The following is a 21,805-nucleotide window of genomic DNA, read 5'->3' as shown; positions in this document are numbered from 1 at the left end:
GGGATTTCAGGGAGACAAAGCATTAGCCTTATTCTAAGTCTTATGAAACCAGTCAAGTTTAACTACTGGTTTTGATGAAGAAACTAGGCCAAAATACACTATCCAGGAGAGTTACTGTCCACTTGTCTGCAGTATCCTGGGCCCACACAAGAATTTGAACCACTTTCTGGGACTTCTCTGAGTAGTTTGGGGAGTTCAATCATTTTGTGTCATCTCCATCCCCCAGAAATCCCTAAACAACTGGTATCTTCAGAAAATAGGCAGAAGACCAAGGTCCTTCAGAACAAGTGGAGGGACAACCAGCCACCTGGATGCCTCCAGCAGCAATTCCCTGGCAACTATTTTCTGCAACCAATCCGGGAAGGGTGGGCTGCTGGTTGAACCACAGCAGCCCAAAAAACATCAGGTAGTCTGTGGTTTTCTGAAGCCTGTTAAGACAAACCAGTTAAGACAAACTAACTGAAGTAGCTGGAGTTTAAGGGACACAACAGCACAGCTGCTTTCTTTCTTGCCATCTTTCACACTACACCCAGCTCAAGATGCTGGCCTGCTCTTCAGGCCCCTAGCATCATCTCCAGCCTTTGCATGGCAAGAGGAGTCAAGGAAACCACTGAGCACAGCAATCTGCTACTGTTGCCACCATGCCACATGAAGAGAAGGGGACTTTAAAAGGCTTTTAAAGATAAAATATATTTATTCCCCTTTTAGAAGTGTATTTTTTCCTTTGTGGAAAGGTGTAAAAAAGACTTCAGTTGTTAAGGTGACATAGATTTACCTATCATTAAAATGACTGCATATGTTATTTGCAGCATTGCCAGCTCAACTGATACCTGGGTTTCTGCTCCCTGCCTCCAAGTTTTGGTGCCATGAAAGAAGTTTTGGAACAACAGTCACACCTCTTCAGACCAGAGTTCAAAGAACACTAAGGGCTTTCTGACATCTTTATTTCCAAGATGTTCTTATAGCACTTAATAAAACTAATGAAGGAGCATTCCACATAGATCTAACCAGAACCTTAGAGATCAGATATTTTCATAGACATACAGTAGACCTAGAAGAAGGTGGCCCATAGCTCTTTCCTCAGCTTAGTGGTTCAGATGCAATCAGAAAATGGGTTTGTTTTAGTTAAAAACCCTATCAAAACCAGCTTGCCAGGAGCTAGCTGGACAATGGAAAGTAATTTTCCACTTTTCTACAGAAAAAAAAAAAAAAAAAAAAAAAGGCCTCTATGTAGGCAGCATTATTTGCAGCCAATTACTCTGCAGTTTCCAGCTGTACACCAGGGAGCTGTGTTACTTCTCCACAGAGATCAGCAGCTGTTCATTAGGTTACTCTCCCAGTTTCTTTTCCTTGTGTAACATTCATCCTGCAGTGCCAGATGATAGGAGCTTGAAGTGCTATCTGTTACTCCTACTCTGTACCAACCCTCTTAGGGTTTTGGAACCCATCCCAACCAGGGACAGAATAAAGCACTTTTGATTTTTGGATTAGGATACAAAAATCCCCAGTTTATCATAACAGAGCAAGGGTGGAGAGAAATAACTGGCATACTGGGAATGCTCCCTTAGGGACAAAGCTTGAGTACCACCGGTGCACTGGGACACTGCCATGAAGCAACATTTGAAAGCTGAAAGCCATCATTTCATAAATACATTTTGTCAAGGCCCTGCACTAGTTTCTTTGATACACGTTTTTCCTTCCTAATGACTCCTTGATCTGTCTCCAAGACCATATCCCTGACTTGCCTGCACAGGGATTCCTAGTAATAGAAGGATCACAAATTAAGGTATCCTCACATTTGTGCAGCATTTAATGTCACTGAACACTGGGCTCTGATTGCCTGCATACACCTGGTACAGCATCACTCACATCATCTGTCCTCCCAGGGCCACATCTGGCTGTGGGCCCCTTTGCACCTTTGCACCCCTTTGTTCACACACAGGATCTTGAAACCAAAAACCAGACCTGCATCATTCTACAGAGTCCATAGAGCCAAGTCACTCCACTCCTCAGGGAATTAGATGAGAAACTTCATCTCCAAGGACAAGGGAGATGGTGGCTTTCACAGAAATCAGCCAGACCACAATTTACAATCATATCTACCAACATATTTTAAAACTTGCAGGAGACAAAATGTCACCCTATCACTATCGCAGTAGGGAACTTATCTCTTTGGATTTTCAGGCTTTTCATAGCAATCCCATTAAACTTCTCATGAGTTTAATTAAAAAAGAGCCCTAAAACTGCAGTTTGAACCTTTAAAGTCAGAATGCATTTGCTCCATCCTCAGTCATTACCCCAGTAGCAGAGCTTCAGCATAGTAGACAAAACCCTTTTGCAAATACCAAATTTGCTGGCAGAAGCAAGTTTAGTTCAGCAAGCTCTAAACCACAGCAAGAGAAGAGCTCAACCCATTACAGCTTCATCAGCTTAACTCAAACTGAAGCCCTTTGAGATGTTACTCACCTTACAGAAGTTTTTTACTTCAGCCCAGCACCTAAGAACAATCTCCGTGAGGCCTGAACCCAGCTTCCTTAAGCAGTCATTCAGCCCCATCACAGCTGATGCTCATAGCTTTGGGGGCAGAGTGGGGCTGGGCTGGGCTTTCTTTGCTTTGCTTTTCTAGCCTTCTCCAGGATGGTCTTGGTGAAAGGGCCTTGGTTTGTACCTGCTGAAAGGTCTGTATGCTGCTAATGAAAGCCTAGAGGAAATCCTTCAGCTGCTGGAGCTTTGACTCTAAAGAGCCTGGTAAGCGCAAAAGAAATGTAAAGGTGAGGTTAGAGGTGCTGGGCTGCAATGCTCCAATGCTTCTGGGCAGCTGGTTCCCCTTTCAATGTGTGAGAAAGCACAGTGCCCAAGAATCAGCTTTTACAACAGGCACCAGGCTGCCTGCCTCTGCCTGCAGCAAACACAGAAGACAAGACTGCCCAAATCCTGCTCCTCTCCCAAGATTTTCTGAGGTGGCTCTTAGGAATACTCCTCTTCTGCAGTCACTGCCACTGAGCCCAATCTTTAAACAGCCTTTAAAACAGCCAGAGGAGGATTTTCATTCCCTCCATGCCTGCAGGGTGGGACAGGTTAGTTCATTGCCAGCACACCAGGGGAATTCAGGGTCTCCTGTCACAGGGGAGGGCACTAACCATGCAAAAGCTCAGGTGGGAAGGATCCTAACAGTCTTTCTCTCAGTTGAAACTATTCTTAAATATTCCCCAATAATTAGGTAACCTTATGATTCTTATTACATTTAATGTTTCCTAAGGGAAGAAGGTGTGCAGAGGCCTTGATTCCCTTTATGTTTAAAATTTTCTTGTAGGGGGTTGAGTCTATCTTCTCCTCCCCTGCACCGTATGCTTACAGCAGGGTTGTGGATAATCTTTTTTTTCCAACCTAAAAATAATTCAAGAAACAGAACACTGCCCACCAGAAGGAACAAGGGTGGAGTCTGAGAATGCCATGCATAGGGCTTTTACCATTTTATGACACTTTGAAAACACTAATCCTGTCATATATGATCCAAGGCCAGCAAGATCTCCTCTGCCCCTTGTGATTTGCACAGGACTAAGGTGGCCCCAGATGTGTCTTGGCACTGCAGGCTTATCATGCCCCCCAGCTAAGAGAGGGCAGGCAAACACATGCTGGTAACACCAATCAGTTGGTAGGAACCTGATAAACCTCAGAGGGAAGTGAGCTGCCAGCACACTTAGTCCCACCATGAGTGAAGTGCTCCTGGGTATGCCTTGGTGCACAACAGTGGGATTGCCATGGCCAGGAAGTGGCCAAATGGGTGACCAGATAAGCTGCAACTTTTAGTTGCACATCCAGAGGACTTGGGAGGTGCCAGTCTCCTAAGCCACTTCATTTACTGAACCTGAAAATGCCCCCCAGGCACTGAAGATGCTCTTACTGATGGCAGGTTCTGCTGCACCCCTGTTTCTGCCAGTTGCTGCTAAGTCCCTCTGCACTGACTGCTCCACATCAGATGGTCCCATCCAGGTTTGGTCCCTGGCTGTGAGATTTGAGACTCTTGGAACATGGAAGCAAATATTTATCTCTGTGTGAAAGAAACTTTTTAAGTGTCATCTGACTTCAGTGCCCACCTGCAGGGCAGGCTGCACAGCTGAACATGCTGAACAAAGAAGGAAAACAGACACTAAAGCTCTGCCTCATTGATGGGGCTGCTTCCTCAGCTGGCTTCTGAGGTTCTCAAATCTCTGGGTTATGTGAGGAGTCTGCACATCCATCTGGAAGTTGAAATCTCCAGCAGTGATGCCGGGCAGTAGCAAAAGACTGAGCTAACCCTTTCCAAAGATCAAATAGTGAGGCTAAAGGAAATTAAGTATCAGAAGTGGGCCCTTGAGCCTAGAAATGTAATGTAAAAATGTAAAAGTTTGAGGAATGTTGTGGTCAGCAGTGCAATCCCAGATTGAAGCTGGAGAGTCCTTGAGCATCTGAGTTAAGTGCCAGGTGCTGCCAGACCAAACTGATGACCAGTCACTGCTAAGCATCTCAGGAGTTACTGACTGACTTCTTCCAAAGGTGATCCCTAGAAGAGAGTGACTGGAGTAGTGTAAAGTAGTGAAGAGAGTGACTCTTTCTTCACTGTAAAACCATCAGATAAAAAATCTATCAGGCATCAGGATTTCTAGTATACATTAATATCACATGCATCAATCATCTTTAAAACCACTGACACAGCTCTTACATCACCAAGTTACTGTGAGGGAGGATCCAGTGCTCAGCATGTGCAAGTGCTGTACCAGTTCTCAGGATGAGAAGAGCTGCAAGGCTCAGTCCCCAGATATCAAGACATAATTGACAGTATATGCATTACTGTATTTCTTAAGAACATAAATATATAATAAGGATTTCCATCAAGAGGTCATACTTTTATTTATTTAGAAAACAAGTAAATTGAGTTCTGCTGGAATCTCTCCATACAGTGGATGCTCCAGGAGTTGACAGTGCATTGATTTTTTGGAAGTGCCACATTCAAAGTAAATTCACAAGGCCTTAAAAGCCAGTTTCAAGACAACTCTCTCACAAACATAAGGTATTGGCTGTGAAACATGAGACATCAGGCATTGCATTACATCAGGTGGCACATTTCTGCTTATTTGCCTTTCTTCAAGAACTCTTACCATTAGGCAAGGAAGCACATACAAGATGTACAAGATTAAAAGACACTTCTTTATAACTTAGAATAAAGTGGCGCAAAGGCTCACATCTTCTAGGTTTTTTTGGTTTTTTAAAAGGATTTTTTTTTGCACTCTGGCTGAGGTGTTACAATTCAGAGAACAACCTGACGTCCACAGGAATCTCTTGAGAAAATTAAAAGTGCACACAACTTTCTGCTAGGCTGTTTTACTGAATGAACACTGCCAGCTGCACTAATAGCATTTTCCAAGACTCTCATCAACTTGTGAACCCCTAAGAAGTTTGTGAAGACGACAGGAAATCTGACAGAGTGACAGGGACAGGAAGAAGTTGCTGAAGCTTCTTTCCCTTCACAGCAGATTTCTGTGCACTTCAGTACAGTTGTGATGGCCAACAACAGAGGTTCTGCCCTAGACAAATATAACTTGCCCACAGTTGGTCCAATTCAACACATTAGTAACTTTCATACATAATATTAAAACGCAAGGTTTGTCTCCCAGTGTCCTTCACATGATGCTCTGTCTGTTCACGTCCACATTGTATGCTGATGAATTCGAACAGCCTCGGCCAAAATCAATAAAAATACCCTCAGAATCAGAGTCAATTGACTCCAAAATCTGATCCACTATGTTCTCGGGGCTGGAAGAGGGTACTGGAATTAAGGAAGGGTCCCTGTCCAGCTCAAAAGACCTACGTGGGTCGTCCATCGAGTGGAAGAGTCCTTTCTGTTGCTCCACTGTGCTGAGTTTTCCAGAGCACTGGACTGACCCGGGGCTGGGCCTCTCCTGCTCTCCTGACAGCGAGCTTTTTGGGGCCGTCATGGAGCTCTTGGAACCGTTGTCCATGATGGTGGTGAGGTTGGAGTACCCCTGTAGCTCCAGGCAGGAGGTCATTTCTGAAACAGAGTGCCTTCGGATGCCTGTTCCGTTGGCAGCCATGCCCTCGGTTTCGTACTCGGCTACCGGCGTCAGCAGGGGATTGTTGTAGCTTTTTGATCGCACCACGGGGTTCTTGGCCAGGATGTCACCTGATTTTGAGCGCCTGAAGAACCGCTTCTCTGTGAACAGAGAAAGACCCAGAGTCATATCTACAAAACCTCCCGTTTTCGTGGTACTAATAATGAAAAGTGCTCAAAAGAAAAGTCTATTTATGCGCTTTTTTTGAACGGCAGAAATTTTTAAAAGAATACGTTTTGCTGGTTTTACAAAGCCACAGGATTCAGATTTCCTAAATTTCTTTAGCATATTGAAGACCCCAAACTGTACAAATAATAGCTGAAGTGCCATTATTTGCATAAATCTTCAGCAGCTGGAGTAAAACAGCTGTGGGAGCCTGATATGCCACTGCAAGTAGTTCCTTTAGACAAGAACAGGAAGTGCAATTCTGTTCTTGTTCAGGCTATAAAGGTCATTGCTAATTTCTAGTAGTTGAAATCTAGCTTATTTCCACCCTCTTGGGAAAATCAGGTGACTTCAATTTTGAGGCACAAAGATTAAGAGAAGCAGTCATACTGATAAATCTGAAAAAAACTTAGATTCAAAGCATCATTTGGAGACAGCACAAGCAGAGAGCACCAAGAGTGTTTGGAAATGCCAGCTGGAGGACAGTGCTCTTAGCAAGGTTTTGAGGAACAAACTCGCACTGAATCCAGCAGTGATTGTATGAATAATACCATTAACCAAGTGGGCTCTTTCCTAAGAATGAGCAGCAGGTGGCAGCAAGTCAGCAAGGAGATCTATCATCGTGTAAACGTTTTGCAAATTCTATTGCTCTGAATCACTTGTGGTGGGGGAAGGAAAAAAAAATGATGTGAATAGCAGAAATATAGAATCATTCAGGTTGGAAAAGATCTGTAAAATTATCCAGTTCAACCTTTAATCTAACTCTACTAACCTAGCTCTTCCAGCCCACTGTACAAAGTACTGTATCTCTATGACTTTTAAGCACCTCTGGAGATGGAGATAGTAACTCCACCACATCCTTGGGCAGCTCATTCCAGTGCTTAATAACCTTTTCTGTAAAGAAGTTTTTCCTGACATCCAACCTATATTTCCCCTGGTGCAACTTGAAGCCATTTCCCTTTGTCCTATCCCAGTTATGACTGAGGCCCTTGCTACAACCTCCCTTCAGGTAGTTGTAGAGCGATGAGGTCTCCCCTTGGCCTCCTCCTATCCAAACTAAACAGCCTCAGTTCTCTTACCAACTCCTCCTAAGGCTTGTTTTCCAGACCCTTCACTGGCTTTGCTGCTCTTTTTTTGGACACAATCCAGCAGCCCAATGTTCCTCCCACAGTACTCAAGGTGTGGCCTGACCTGTGCTGGCAATCACTTCCCTAATCATGGTAGTCACCCTCAGGCCAGGATGCTGTTGGCCACCTGGGCACACTGCTGGTTCACATTCAGTCAGGTGTTGACCAACACCCCGAGGTCCCTTTCTGCAGAGCAGCTCTCCAACCACTCTTCCCCAGGCCTGTAGTGTTGTATGGGTTTGTTGTAGCCAAGTGTAGGGCACACAGCTCTCATTTCTGAAGCTTTTTTCCTGCTACTCTCATTTTGGGATCTCTGTGAAAGGGGCACAGCTGGAGAATGGAACTGAATTACACCCTGGAAGTCAACCACAGCCACTACATATAAATTATCTGCTTTAAATATGGATGTCATCCCCTCCAAACCATGCCACTTCCTTTACAGATACCAGTCTCTTCTAAAATTATAGTTATGTATAGTTACGTGCTTACCTGAACACAAATCCCAATTACATGCTGTAATAATGAAAAAACCCAACAGTTTCTATACTTTAGATAGAAAGTGTAGTGCACTTTTTAAAAGTGAATTTCAAAATTTTCAAAAAGTGCACTTTTGAAAGTGCAAATTCTTTTGCAGTGGTTTCTGCCTCAGTAGTGAAATCAACTGAGCAAAGTTCACTTTCTGACTTTCTGTTTGCTAAGAGTTTGACCTGGCAAACAGAAAAGGGTCCCTGGAACTGCTCTGCCTCAGGAAGTTTGGCTTTTTTGGTCACACCAAGGTGTGGCTAAAGGGGAAAGCCAGACAGGGAAGAAAACAAGCCAGTGGCCTTACCAGTCCCACAGAAAATATGGCACACTTTAAACCATTCTAGCAAGATAGCTGGACAGAACTAGATGCATTAGTTTAAAAACAGCAGAGACTTATGCACTCAGCTCCCCTGGATCCAATTCACTGACTACAGTAGGATGTGTTCAGGGGTACTGCCACAAACTGCAGCAAGGGGGAGTGTCCAGTCCACCAAAACCTCCCGATCTTCTGCAGTTATATAATAAAAAACTTATTTTCTAACAACCCACTTCACTGGAGTTTTATTCTCTTTGTGCACGTATCTTCTGTCGTAACATACAGAAACTTGTATTCAGAATACATGAGTCTGGGGTGCCATCTAAATGCTTGTGGCCTTTTAATGGCAAGCAATGAATATGAAGTAATAATCCTGAACCATTTTCCAGGAATAACTGGCCTCCATTTATTCAGATGAAACTGATTTGTTTCTTAAACATCTACTGCAATAAAACCATTTTTCCATTCAGCTTCCAGGGAAAAATCAACTACCTTACTGGCCATTTGTGACAAGTGAACAGATTAAACTGGCTGCATAGAAAACATGCAGTTGAACTTAATTCCCCCTTTATTTTATCTATTCAAGCAGGCTATCACAGTATTAACATTAAAATATTCAGGTACTGTTACATTTTCGTTTTGATTTGCACTGGCAGTATTCCCCTTGCATTTTCAACAGATTTCATGATTAAATAGGACATTCCAAAGACCTTCATGGAAGTCACTGAGTGCTTCAGAGCTCAAAGAATCATAGACAATAAGCTGGAAGGGACACAAGAGAGTCACCCAGCCTCTGCCACCAGGCAGGGCCATGCTTACCCACCTTGCTCTTTGTGCATGCTTGTGTATGTGATGTATAAAGTGCCTCTAGCAGTGAAGGCTCAACAGCTTCCAAAGGCAATTTATGTGATATTATTTTCCCATCCATGTAATCTGAATATCCATTGCTATGTGTGCTCTCCTATGTTTTTCTTACCTCCAGCTGGAGGGAGAGCAGCTTATTAATTTCCACTCTGCAGAAAACTTTTGTTTAAGGCTTACAGCTTACTCTTCTCTATGACAAATTCCTACTCTCTTCCCTGCTTTAAGCAGCCTTGTGTGACCTTTGTGCACTAATGAACAAGCACTCTAGAAACAGCTTCTTTCTTCTTCCTCTCACTGTCCGTAAAACATCCCCCGTGTTAAAGTTCTCTTGTTAAGAGGCAGAATGGGAATGCTAAACACACTCTAGAATCATGGATCTATTAATGAGCACGTTTATGATGATGTTTTCATCTACCACTGGCAACTTTCACTGTGACTTTGCAGACTGCAAAGTGTGTGGCCTTAGGAAAGGAACCTGATTGTGTTGCATTAGCACTGGCAGTCTCCTCTCATGTGGCCCTGGTCCTGTGTGCATCAAAGTTTTGGTGAAATCCTTTGTGTTGTGTCACAACGAGCCTCTGTTATTCTTACCCAAGATACAGGAAGAGTGTGTGAAGGGTCCATCACTGGAATACAGACCATATGTGCCCAAGTAAGGAGAAACAACTTTCTGGATCAGGGATTCCAGTTTCAAATAATCTTCAGTCACACCTTTCGACTCATGAACCCCCTGAAAGAGAGAAAATATTCAAGGTGAACACTGTCCCCTCCAACCACAAGCTTTGCTTGCTCTCTGGGGCAAGCATGAAGGCAACAAGCATTTTCACTAAGTTACAATAGCAAAGGTGCAACAAGATGTGATAGTGCTTTGTTACTGCAGTTGATTCCTCTTACTGTAAAGCTGAGGGATGTGAGCCAAACCTGAGAGCCTCACCATACAGATGCTGCTCTAATGCCCAGAGAGAGGCAGTAGCTACTTCCAGGATATTTAAATCCAGAAATGTACAACCTGCTTAGTGCAAATGCAGACAGGGAGGATGGAGGATGTGGTCTGTGAAGAAAAGTAACCTTGGACTTCTTGCTATTGCAATCTTACTCTGATTTCCTCAATGCACGACCACTGAGTCCTGCACTAGAGGCTGGTACCACTAGGTGTCACTGCCACCTAAGCAATACCAACAGGGCTAAGAGAAAGGTGAAACTAAGACTCACGGAAATCCTGCTTCCAGGATATTTTGAACAGCAAGTATTTCTAGTGACAAAGTTTGGATCTCTTTCCTCATGCCCTCCCTGGCACCTGCCATCATCCAGACAAAAGTCACATTATAACTTGCGTGGTAAGATTCACCCACAGGCAGAATCTTTTGCCCTTAGCTATTGCCTCTGCACATATACAACCATAAACAGGTGTATAAAGCTGCAGAGGTGGCAGGAAAACCTTATGGAGATGCAGTCTCTCTTCCACTTACAGCTGCAGCATGTGTGCTCCTGTGTTGCCTGAGCAGAGCCCTGTATTCTTATGAGTAGGATTCCTCTTGCAGTTTGGTGTGTTGCTATGTGGCCCTGTGTTTAACATATCTTTTTGTAGACTTCAGAACCTAAATGTCACACTCAGCAAGAAGTTTGCTGGAATGTAACAGAATTCTGGATTTCATATTATATGTCCCTGAATTACTGTAAAAACAACATGCTGGGAGGAAAGCTTCCAGAGAGCAATATGCAGATCAAATGAGCAGAACTGCAACATTTCTTTCAGTATGTGGAAGGATCATGATGTTCAGGATATCTCTGCTCCTCAGAATGATTCACCAAACAATGAATATCTGCAGGTGACTCTCAGCCTGCCATGCCAAGGACTTACTTCACCTCCTGGCTGCTGTGCTGCCTGAATGCCACCTGGTGTTTCTTGATAAAACTTTATGAATGAACAATAAATAATGGCCAACAGAGAATAGACAGAATTTGGATTCCAAGTCAGTGGAGTTTAAATAATAAATAACAACCTCTGGAGATGTGCTGTATCTGATAAAACTTTGGGAAAGTCACAAATACAAATATGAACAACAGGGATTATGCAGTGCATCTGAAAGCTTGCAAATGCCAAGGAACCAGCAGAATGATCCCACAGCTACTCAACAAATTTTAACCAGACAAAAATAATATGGGAGTAATTCAGAAGACTTAGTGAAGGTGTATGTGTTTTTTCCAAGTTGTTTTTTCACCTATATCAGAGAAAATGTTTCAAATAACAGGAGGAAGTCTGAATTCTCATATTATGATGTGCTCTGGGGTTTCCCTTCCTGCCTTGCTGGAATTTGGCCAATATGTTTCAGCTCCCAGAAGAGCACAATGTCTGCTACCTTACTACGTATTTACAACTGCATCAAGCTCATAACCTGCTGGCACTGCTCCAGGCTCCCACTCCAATTACCTCTGGACCTGGTCTCCTAAGCATAATATATAAAACCAGTGGCAAAAGCCACTGATATTTTAGCCTTGCTCATGCCCAGACTTTGTGGTAAGGCTTGATTTAATTTTCTGCCATTTAAGTATTTTTGATTCTTGTGAAGGAGGGTAGCTAACTATTAACTGTGGAAAATGAAACCCAGTAATTCACTAGTAGCATGCTGCCTACAAAATACATCACTAGCAGAACCATGGCACTTTATGAGTTGACAAGTGTTCTTGCCCCACAGCATCTGATTTCCTACATGCCTGAAAAGTTCTTTTGGTCTCCTCTTGGTTATCTGTTCTGCTACACACTCCTCTTTCCCTGATGAACACCTCAAAAGCTTTGCTCTGTATAAATATAAGGAAGAATTTTTTCACTGTGAGGGTGACAGAGCACTGGCACAGGCTGTCCACGGAGGTTGTGGAGTCTCCTTCCCTGGAGATGTTCAAAGCCCACCTGGATGTGTTCCTGTGTGACCTGCTGTAGGTGACCCTGCTCTGGCAGGGGGGTTGGACTTGATGATCTTTGGAGGTGCCTTCCAACCTCTAACTTTCTGTGGTTCTATGAAAAGCCTGAGTTGCATTCTGCCTTGACTGCTGCTCTGGCAGAGATATAAGGAGGCTTCCAGAAGCTCTGCTTTGTTGAGGTATGCTCCTGGGGTGAGCTGAGAGGACAGAGGCTGCAGCACCTCCCCATCATGGGGCTGAGGAGCAGCTGTGCTGGGGCACAGATTTCAGATCTCCCTCACCACTGCTGCCCAATGGTTGCTGTACCTGGAGAGCCTGTTAGCTCACTGCTCCTGAGAAACACCCTCTTCTCCCAAAATCCTAACTACCTAAACACTTGCATTAGCTGCTTCTTCAGTCTTGCCCTCAGCCTTCACTCCTGCTCTCACAAGAGCACTGCTCATTTCCCTTTTGACTTCACCCTCTTTTAGTTCCCACCTTTGAAAGGAAAAGGTGACAAATTACCACCTGTAGAGTGTAAAACCACCCAGTTTTAACACAGCCTGTCATAAGTTGTCTTCCTCAGCTCTGTGATCATCCACAGGATGCTTTTCAAAACATACTGAAAAGTCAGAAAACATCTGGCATCCTCTGGAGTGATGGTGACTTCTCTTCTGCTCTGCACCTTGGCACAAATGTGCCGTATCCACTTGTGATATCCTTCCTGTGCTGGCCATTGTTCCAGGCTTTCCTGCAGGTGCTGAATGGGGCAGTTCCCTTAAATATTTTTTTTTTCAGTGTGGAGCTTCTGTGAGAGCAGGAGCACAACAGGCTGCAGATCATGTCCTGAACATATAAAAGAGTGTTTTTCTTGAATTTCTTTCAACTGTGTTATTCAGTGACGAACATCCTCCAGGCTTCTATTTAACCAAATGCAAATACATGCCAATATTCAGCAAGGACAACCTCAGTTTCCAAACCTTAACTTTCTACATGACCTCAACAATACCGTCACTTATTTATGAATTTCCCCAGCACAAGTGGCCCAGAGGAGTGTCTGCAAGCTCAGAGCAAGCTGGTTCCACCTCTGCTTGGCCAAAGCCCCTGCCCAGGGGCAGAGCAGCACAATGCTGCTGTCACTCCATGTCCCCTCCTTTAGAGCCAGCTGGTCCTTGCTGCAGCTCTATCACTATGACACTGCTGAAAGAGTCCTATCCCTGGAGTCCAGGCTGTAGGCTATCAAAGATTGAGTTATGGGATGCTAGGCAGCCTCTGCTCCTCTTCATGAGCTTTTAAGATCATGGCCCAGGCAGAAGGGAGCTGCAGGTTCATACATCAGCACACAGCAGGTTAGCTGAGATATACCAAAGACAGTAACAGCAGCAGAGGTGCCCCACAACCCTATGGAGAAAGTGGGGCCTTCCAATTCTGCAATTCTTCCAGTTTGTTTCTTTAGGGAACCCTGGGTGTGGTGAAGCTGAAGGACAGCCAGAGAGGGGGCTGCTCTGACACCAGTGCCTCTGAGCCAGCCAGGAGCAGGGCTCAGGGCAACAGGAGCAATCCCACAGCAACTGGGGCTGCAGAAGCCAGCAGAGCCCATGGCCCTGGGTGCAGAGTCCCAGCTATTTCTGCTTCCCTGCTGTTAGTATACAGCATAGATGGGTTAGAGAGGGGGTCTGGAATGGTGACTGACCTGCTAATTCTTGTTACCACAGCAGTGTGCAAACCTCACTTTAGAGGGTACTGTAATTCAGCACTGAATGGGGATGGGGTGGGCAAGGAGAGGTGACCTCCAAGGGGAATCATGGACACATCCTAGAGCAGATCAGCTTCAGCAGACCAGGGGAAGCTTCTCTTTTGCTTTAGCTTTCTAAAGCAGGCTTTCTACATCTATATATAAATATAGATATACCTGCATAGACATATATACTGCTACCTACATAGATATCCGTATATACTTAAAGATATATAAAGTCCTTTTCAGACCCTTTCCCAAATTTGTAGATGATTGTGTCTACAAAGGCAAAATTAGCTTTAGAACAAAGCTAGCCTGGGACTATCTGTGCCACAACAGTTTCTGAAAAACTGATGGTGAGACTTAAAAATCTCCAATAAAATTAAAAATAAAAATAAAAAACTTGTAGGAAGCTAAATCGTAATTTGGAGGAAAAAAGAAAACTTGGAGCCTTATCAGTAGAACAGAGACTCTACCCTAATCTTTAATGCAATACTTGCTCTGCAGACATGCAAACCCTTCTTTTTAAAAGATAACGATGATCCTTAATGAACTCAATTTTGTTTTAGAAGCAGAGTTTCATGCTTCTCTGCAAGGGTGAGATGTATTTATTAAATTCTTTTCAAAGGAATTTCAAAGGGCCTATTTATTTCTCAACTGAGGGCCAAAATAGCTCAACATCAAATAGCTGCAAGTACCTTAGTGCTTCTGTAACAGTGCAGCTGATGGATCAAATCCTCATCTTGCTCACACTGTTTTGAAATGCAGCAAGAGACATCTCGTTATCTTTGAAAGGATCATAATGTAATATTATGACAAGAGTCTATCCTACTCTCAAGGCAGGGATAATCAGAATATGAGTCCAGAATATGTGAACACCATTGCAAATGGAAAAGGTCTACAGTCAGCATAAACAACAGAGATATATATCTGCATGTAACACAGTATCCAAGTTCCTTACTTCATTGACCTGTAATTACATAATTTAGAAATGGAGAATTGTATAGAATAGTTCAAAAGCATTAAAAGGACCCTCTGCACTACTAGTTTTGATACATAAATCTCTAAGTGCTCCCAGAAGGGCCATACTCCCACAAGACTATTGAGGTAAAGGTACAGGTAACCTTATGAAGTTACTGCCTGGTCTGCAGAACTACAGCTCTAGCCACGTGCATGCCCTGCATTGCTGCACTCAATTTAGATGCCAGTATAAAAAATTCCTTGTGCTTGGGAACAAAACCCCATGAGTCAAAACCATAAGTCATTGCAGTGAGAACAGATGCACTGAACTGCTCAGGTTTCCTTCCCTGTTAATTCCATAACTCAACCACAAACTCCTACTGAGCTTTTAAAGGTCACAAGGGCTTCTTACGAAAGCATGGAGGAAAGAATAAATTCTTCTTTGGCACTACAAATAAACAGATATGTTCAGAATAGCTGGAGGTTTTGTAATCCCACGTAAGGCCACAGCCTCCTTTTTCAAGGAGTCTGCCTCAAACACAAGCTTAAAACCTGCCTGAGGCTGAAGTTTATCACTTTAATATTTTGCATGCTGTACAACAAAGATGGATTGCTTTGAAAAAAAATTAATGAATGTATGTTTTAACAAAAAATATTACTAAACCATTTTCAACATGGTATCTAAGCAAAGGCTACATGACTTGCAAAACTGGCAGAAACCTGAATTCCTACTTTCATACCATTTGCCACGATTTGTATTTAAAAAATATCAAAATCCTTTCTCTACTGTACTATGGCAATGAAATAACCACAAATACAACTCTCCGTTTCTTTATCCTATTATATTAATTCATAAACACCCTGCTCTTCTCTCTATAAGCAGCGAAAAGTGACAGTGACACACAGGCAGGTCGAGCTGCCACAGATCCAACTCAGTCTAAGATGTCAACCTGACTGCAGCCTCTGTCCCCATGCATACCTGCCAAGGCTCTGGCTCCATCTTCGTATTCATCACTATAGCTGAAAACCTTTTGGTTAAAAAAACCCCACCTAACATGTAACCAGATAATATCAGCACTCTCAAACAAATGCTCTGAAATTACCATAAACCTGACTGCACCAAGCCTGCCTGTTGAGGAGGCTTGCAGGTTGTGAGTGCCAAAGGAATCCATAAATTAATCATCTGCCTCCTACTGCTTTTCATCTGGTGTTGGCTACTTCACTTCCTCAGACTCTGGTAACAAAAACCAGACAGAAAGCAATCCCTTGAGACAGTCACAGCCATGAAGAAGTATTTAGGCTGCTGATGGGCCAGTATGTCTCATAAGACAGCCCAGCTAACTTAGGACACAGAGATTTAGGCTTCCCAGGCTCCTGTGAGCAGACGCTGGACATCGTATAGAAAAGACCTGGTTTGTGAAACCCTGGCACATGGCTGAAAGGGAATTGGTTTGGGGCACTGTTTGCTGCTTATACCTCTTGCTTCTTACCCCAAAACTGAGATGTGAAGCTGCACATCTCTTTTTTTACCTTTATTAGGGAGCCGAGATGTGGCAAATCCTCACTACTTCAGAGAAAAACCTAACAACAAATTACAGTCCTAGGAGCAGAGCCTGCTCCTGGGCTATGATGCAAGCTGCATCAGTTTCTGCCCAGTTACTCCATGAATTACAGCCCACTCACAAGTGCTTGCAAGCACAGCACCATGATGAAATTTACTTCTCAAGTAGTCCTGCTGGACAGAGCAGCCAGTTGCAGGAGAATGGTATATTCACTACTTCATTCAAATGTCTTGAAATCTTGAGAACTGGTGGGTTACATTGACAGAAAGAGGACTTACCCAAAAAAATCCTGCAATGCCTCACCCTCTTGATGGCAGGTGAGACACCAGCCCAGAGAATTGAGCTCATAAATCACAGCAGCTGGAGACAAAAGAGCTACAGCTAAAACTGTCACATCCTCTGGCTCTCAGGCATACCTGAAAGGGATATTTCATGCATGCCAAGAGGCTGGAAATAAACCTAGCTGCTGGCTGTTCTTTTTGCAACCTGCTTCTCCTGGATGCTTCTCGTTGATATTTGGCTTGTATTATTCTACTTCAGTGTCTTAGCTGTACCTCCAAGTGGCCAGCACTCTCTAATGCTTGACTCTTTTTATTTTAACCCTTTGCTTTGTCCCTTTGACATCTGCTGTTTTGTAATGCCCACATCCATTCTGAGCTCCATTTCCATGCCCTGGGCAAGTCCCTTGTCATCTGCAGAGCTCCTCTGCTATGTGAGCCTCCCTGTATTCATCTTTACTGCAGGCTGCTTCAGTTCTGGGCTGACAACCACACATTGCCCCAGGTAACTCCTCACTCATCCGTCTCCAAAACAACCAAAAACTACTGTTAAACAGCAAACTGTTCTTAACTGACCAGCAGTAACTCAGTGTTTTACTGAGTACCTATAAAAAGTCCTTTACAGTTTCCAGTTCTGACTAAAATAGCACCTACCGCTATTAACATCCAGAAATTGTTTCACTCAGTTTCTTTTCACTTCCCTCTTTAGCACAGAGTATTATAGGACCAGTTACGTAATAAATTATCTATGAAAAGATATCCCCAGTGTCTAAGTGTACCCCAACAATTGGATACAATTGTGAGAACTACTTCACCCCCACCTGCAACTACAGATGTGCCAAAGTGTACACTGGTCAGTGATTAAATGATGTAGCACTCAATTTTAGCTTTAATGCTTTCAGCTGGTCAGGTTGTTAACATGAGTAAGTGCTGGTATAGAAGAACACCTCTTATTTCCACTAGCAAACTGTAGGATAGCTCTTAAATGAAAAATAAAATAGAGTAAAATTTTTAAAAATGCATAAGATCTGTCTTCCCCTGGGTCAGGGTGGCAAAGTAAGGAGGCCAAGGACACAGCACAGAGGGAAGCCCAGCACACTTGGTGCCTGATGCAGGAGCAGCTCTTCCACAGCAGACCCCAAGCAGGAACAGCTGCAAGCCAGATTCTGGGTAATGGACTTCTGAACTCAAGAAAATGAGTAGAAGCCAGACTTCTGGAAGATTTAATGAAGCCATTTCAGCAATTGTTACTCTCGGTGACTTGATAGCACAGATGAGCAAAGTCTCACACAGGAAGCAGCTGGTGTACAGCTCAGCTCATGGCCAAGTAACACGCTCTGAGCCTCACTCTGCTGGGGCATCCTCATCCTGGGTCTGTTGGGGAGTCTTTAAAGGTTGGCTTTCACCCTGGTCTACCAACAAAAATCCATGCTGACCTACTGCTGAAGCAGTCCTGACCTTCTGCTACATGAAAAGAAACATACTGCAGGAAGCCTTCACACTGTCAAGCCCAAAGGCAAAGCAAGGTCCTGGCCTCATGTACTGCCCCATCTTTAGCACACAGGAAAACACCTAAAAACCAAAACTACTTTGTGCTTAAAAGCAGCAGATTCCTTGTAAGACAGAAAAACACATCAAGAAATTTGATTCCTTTAACTGGCAACCAGTCAGATCAATATGACTGAAAGAAACACGTGCAGTGGCTACAATCTGACAAATACTGCCTAATAATGGTTGCCCGACTACTCCCAGGGAACACTGAAATTAAAAGTCACAAGACATACCACAAGGCAGACAGAGAATAATATCTATAGTGAAAACATACATTACTCAGCCAACACTGCTGGTGAAGAATTGATAAGGGTGTGCAGACTGCAGCTCACACCCTGGTGACCACATAAACAGCAAGTTCTGCTTCTTATTTTAGCCAAAGTGGTAGCAGCAGCCTTGCTTGTAAAGACATCTGGAAACCAGTGCCCTTACAGGTCATGACTACCTGTTATCCTGCTTTGGTGCACGTAGCACTTTCCATTGCATCATATCTAACCTTCTAAAACTTGAACAACACGGAGCGACCCGGACTCCAAGCAGGCACAAAAATCACTGATAGGAGGAACTGGGGACAAAGGGGCCACCAGTCCTTGCCATGCCCACCACTGGCAGCAGCACATGTGCTCCCAGGTATGTTATGGGTCACATCCTGCATTAGGTCTGAACCTCTCCATTTTAATGTCCAAAGGCGAGTAACAACAATGGTGAAGGGTCTGGAAAGGATGACTTAGGAGAAGGGGCTGAGGTCACTTGGATTGTACAGCTTGGAGAAAGGAGGCCAAGGGGTGACCTCATTGCAGTATATGGCTTCTTCATGAGGGGAAGAGATGGGGCTGGTACAGATTTCTTCACTCCTGTGACCAACAACAGGACTTGGGGAAATGGTAAGAAGCTGAATCAAGGGAGGTCTAGGTTAGATATCAAGAACATGTTTTTCACCCAGAGGTTGAGCAGTGGAACAAGCTCCTGAGGGAAGTGGTCACAGCAAGCCTGAGTTCAAGAAGCATTTGGAAGATGCTCTCAGGCCCTTGGTGTGATTCTGGAGCTGCCATACATAGAAGCAGCAGTTGGGCTTGATGATTCTGATGAATCCCTCCCAACGCAGCATATTCTATGATTACTTTGAATAAATACACATGCACATACTTCATACCATCTAATGCCTAATCGTCTAATTTTCACTGTTCCTGTGATGCTCACACTCACACACAAACCTAGGGCAGTGAAGTTATGTTATGGTTTACATGTTTGAGAAGAGGCTTCAGCAGTGGTCCCCAGATGTGCAGAATTTTTCTTTTCTCTAATGCACAATGGTGTTTTTGTTGAGCAAGCCCAAAGGAGACCACAGCAGCTCTTGAAGCAGCAACTGTTGCTCAAACATCTGAGGGTGTCCTCCTGTGTCCAGCTGGTCACAGCTGCTGCTCTTACTGCAATGCAGAACAATATTGTGGGTGTCTCCTGGACACATTTACTTCATCTTCAGCAGATGTGCACAATGCTCTACTGAAAAACTCAAAGATCTTGCTCTTACATTCCCTGCTGAAACTCCCTGGGCCCCAACACAAAATCAGGAAGCCCAAGTAGGTGGAGATATTGGGCTCTCTAACCCTAAATTGCCCACTCACTTTGTTCCCTGTGTAGTGAATTCTCCAGTATTACACACATGGAATTTGTGAAGCAGCATCTGGCCTCCATTTACACACAGACTAAATGCAAACCCATGAGTGAATGCATGGAAGTACCATATATGACAGCAGATTTTTCTCAGCCTTTGCAATCTCAACACTAAAGGTAACACATTGAGTAGAATTAGCCATGCAGTGTCAGAATAAAAGTCAACTATCTTGAAGATCTTATTTTTAACAGTGATAGCTGAAAAAAGTGTACAGGAAAAAACAAGGAAATAGGGCATGCTCAGTGTGGGGCTTCTTGTAGAATATGTTGGTGCTTCTGGCAAATAGTGATGTAAAAACTTGCCACACGGGACTTGGCAACAGCCTTTAAGCAAAAACAACCTGCACTAGAAATTATTTAACCAACAAGATGAAAATGGTCAATAATTGATACGATAACTAGTTTCCAGAAATAAGAAAATGAGCCAAACTACTGAGTCCTTTGAACAGGGGAGAGGATGGACTTCTTTGGTACTTTCACTAGGTGCTTTCCTTGTGTAGTTGCAGCTTTCCTATTCAGGAGGTGAGAGAGTCCGATACCGAACCCTTCTGCGGTATGATAGGGAAGGACAGAACTGTTGGCAAAAATTATTTAGCTTAACCCTGAATGTTAACTGCAGTTCAAGTCTAACTGTGATGGGTGACATGAGCTGGCAGTCCAGCCCAACCCAGTAAGGGTGAATAAAGGGTGGAAAACAATTAAGACATGGAGAGACTGATGAATTTTTTCACTTAACACTGGTGAAATCCTAATGTTCACAGAATCACAGAATGGCTGGGGTTGGAAGAGATTTCTGGAGTCACTTGGTCCAACAAGGGCCAGCTTCCCAGGACCATGTCCAGACTGCTTTTGACTATCTTCAAGGATGGAGATTCCACCACCTCTTTGGGCAACTGCCAGTGCTCAGTCACCCTCACAGTAAAACAGTGTTTCCTTATGCACAGATAGATACTCCTGTATTTCAGTTTGTGCTTATTGCTTCTGGTCTTGTCACTGAGCACCAACGAAAACAGAGTGGCTTCACTTCCTTCAGAAATGTATAAATATTAGCCTCTCAAGGCTGAACAGTCCTAGCTCTCTCAGCCTTTCCTTACATGAGAGATACTCCTGTTCCTTTATCATCTTCTTGATCTTTTGTTGAACTCTCTCCAGTATGTCTTCTCATACTGGGGAGCCCAGGACTGGACACGCCACCCCAGGTGTGGCCTCACAAGTGCTTAGGAGAGTGGAAAGATCATGTCCCTAGACCTGCTGATGATACCTTATCTATTGAAGCCCAGGATACCACTAGCCTGCTTTGAAACAAGGGCATGCTGCCAGTTCACATCATTCTACTACTTTCAGTGGGGCTCAGCACTGCTGGAGGACTCTCCATCTGAGAGCTTCAAGTTCCTTAAAAACACTGAATTAAACTCTGGGAAGTCACTGACTGAGAGGGACTACAGGATCATTTGATCCATTCTGAAGAGACACCTGGGTAAAAAGAAATGCCCTACATCAAACTTACTGGGAACAGAACGGGGTCAAGGACTGGGAGTTTAATCTTTCTGCTACGAGTTCACCTGTCTGCGCTTGTCAGCATAGAAAATTTCAGGTACTTCCTCCTGGGTTTCCCTGATGATTCATCCCACTTTCATCCCAAGCAGACAACTCAGACATTTTTTAGCCTTTAGGAAACAGTCTCGAAACAGGATCAAAACTGCCTCAAGCAGGGACTAAATTTTGCTTTGTCCAAGCCTGTGTTGACTAAGCTGCACCTGATGCACTTAAACTCTGTGTGCTCTTTTCCTCCAGGGGGTTTCCCTGCATCAATCCAAAGGCAGAACAAGGAAATGTTCCTGGGCTGGGTAGAAATGGAGGCCATAGCTTTGCAGACTGGAATGAGCTGGCAGAAAGCAGTTTCCCCCCTTGGAGGGCTATCTCAGCCCAGTGGAGGGAGCTAGGAATTCATATAGGACTAATCTTCAGTAAACATCTAATACTATGCCACATGTGTTCACAAACAGGTAAATATCATGGCAGGAGGAAAACTGAAAACTA

General features: G+C 43.8%; 1 protein-coding gene across 4 annotated transcripts in view; it reads right to left on the bottom strand.

Moving 5' to 3' along the window:
* Window positions 1-4,865: 4,865 nt before the first annotated feature.
* The window catches only part of PRR5 (proline rich 5), a 92,842-nt gene continuing 75,902 nt past the window's right edge, over window positions 4,866-21,805 (bottom strand). For all 4 annotated transcript variants that reach the window (XM_071733284.1, XM_071733285.1, XM_071733286.1 and 1 more), the window contains 2 exons: window positions 9,699-9,837; window positions 4,866-6,211 (listed from right to left, as the gene is read on the bottom strand). In XM_071733284.1, coding sequence (XP_071589385.1) covers window positions 5,661-6,211; window positions 9,699-9,837 — 690 coding nt within the window. In that variant the 3' untranslated portion in view covers window positions 4,866-5,660. The remainder of the gene's footprint in view (window positions 6,212-9,698; window positions 9,838-21,805) is intronic.

Source organism: Heliangelus exortis, chromosome 1 (genome assembly GCF_036169615.1).
Source record: "Heliangelus exortis chromosome 1, bHelExo1.hap1, whole genome shotgun sequence".
Classification (NCBI taxonomy): Eukaryota; Metazoa; Chordata; class Aves; order Apodiformes; family Trochilidae; genus Heliangelus; species Heliangelus exortis.
Note: the sequence above shows the minus strand (reverse complement) of the source record. Positions and strands in the feature narration are given on the sequence as shown.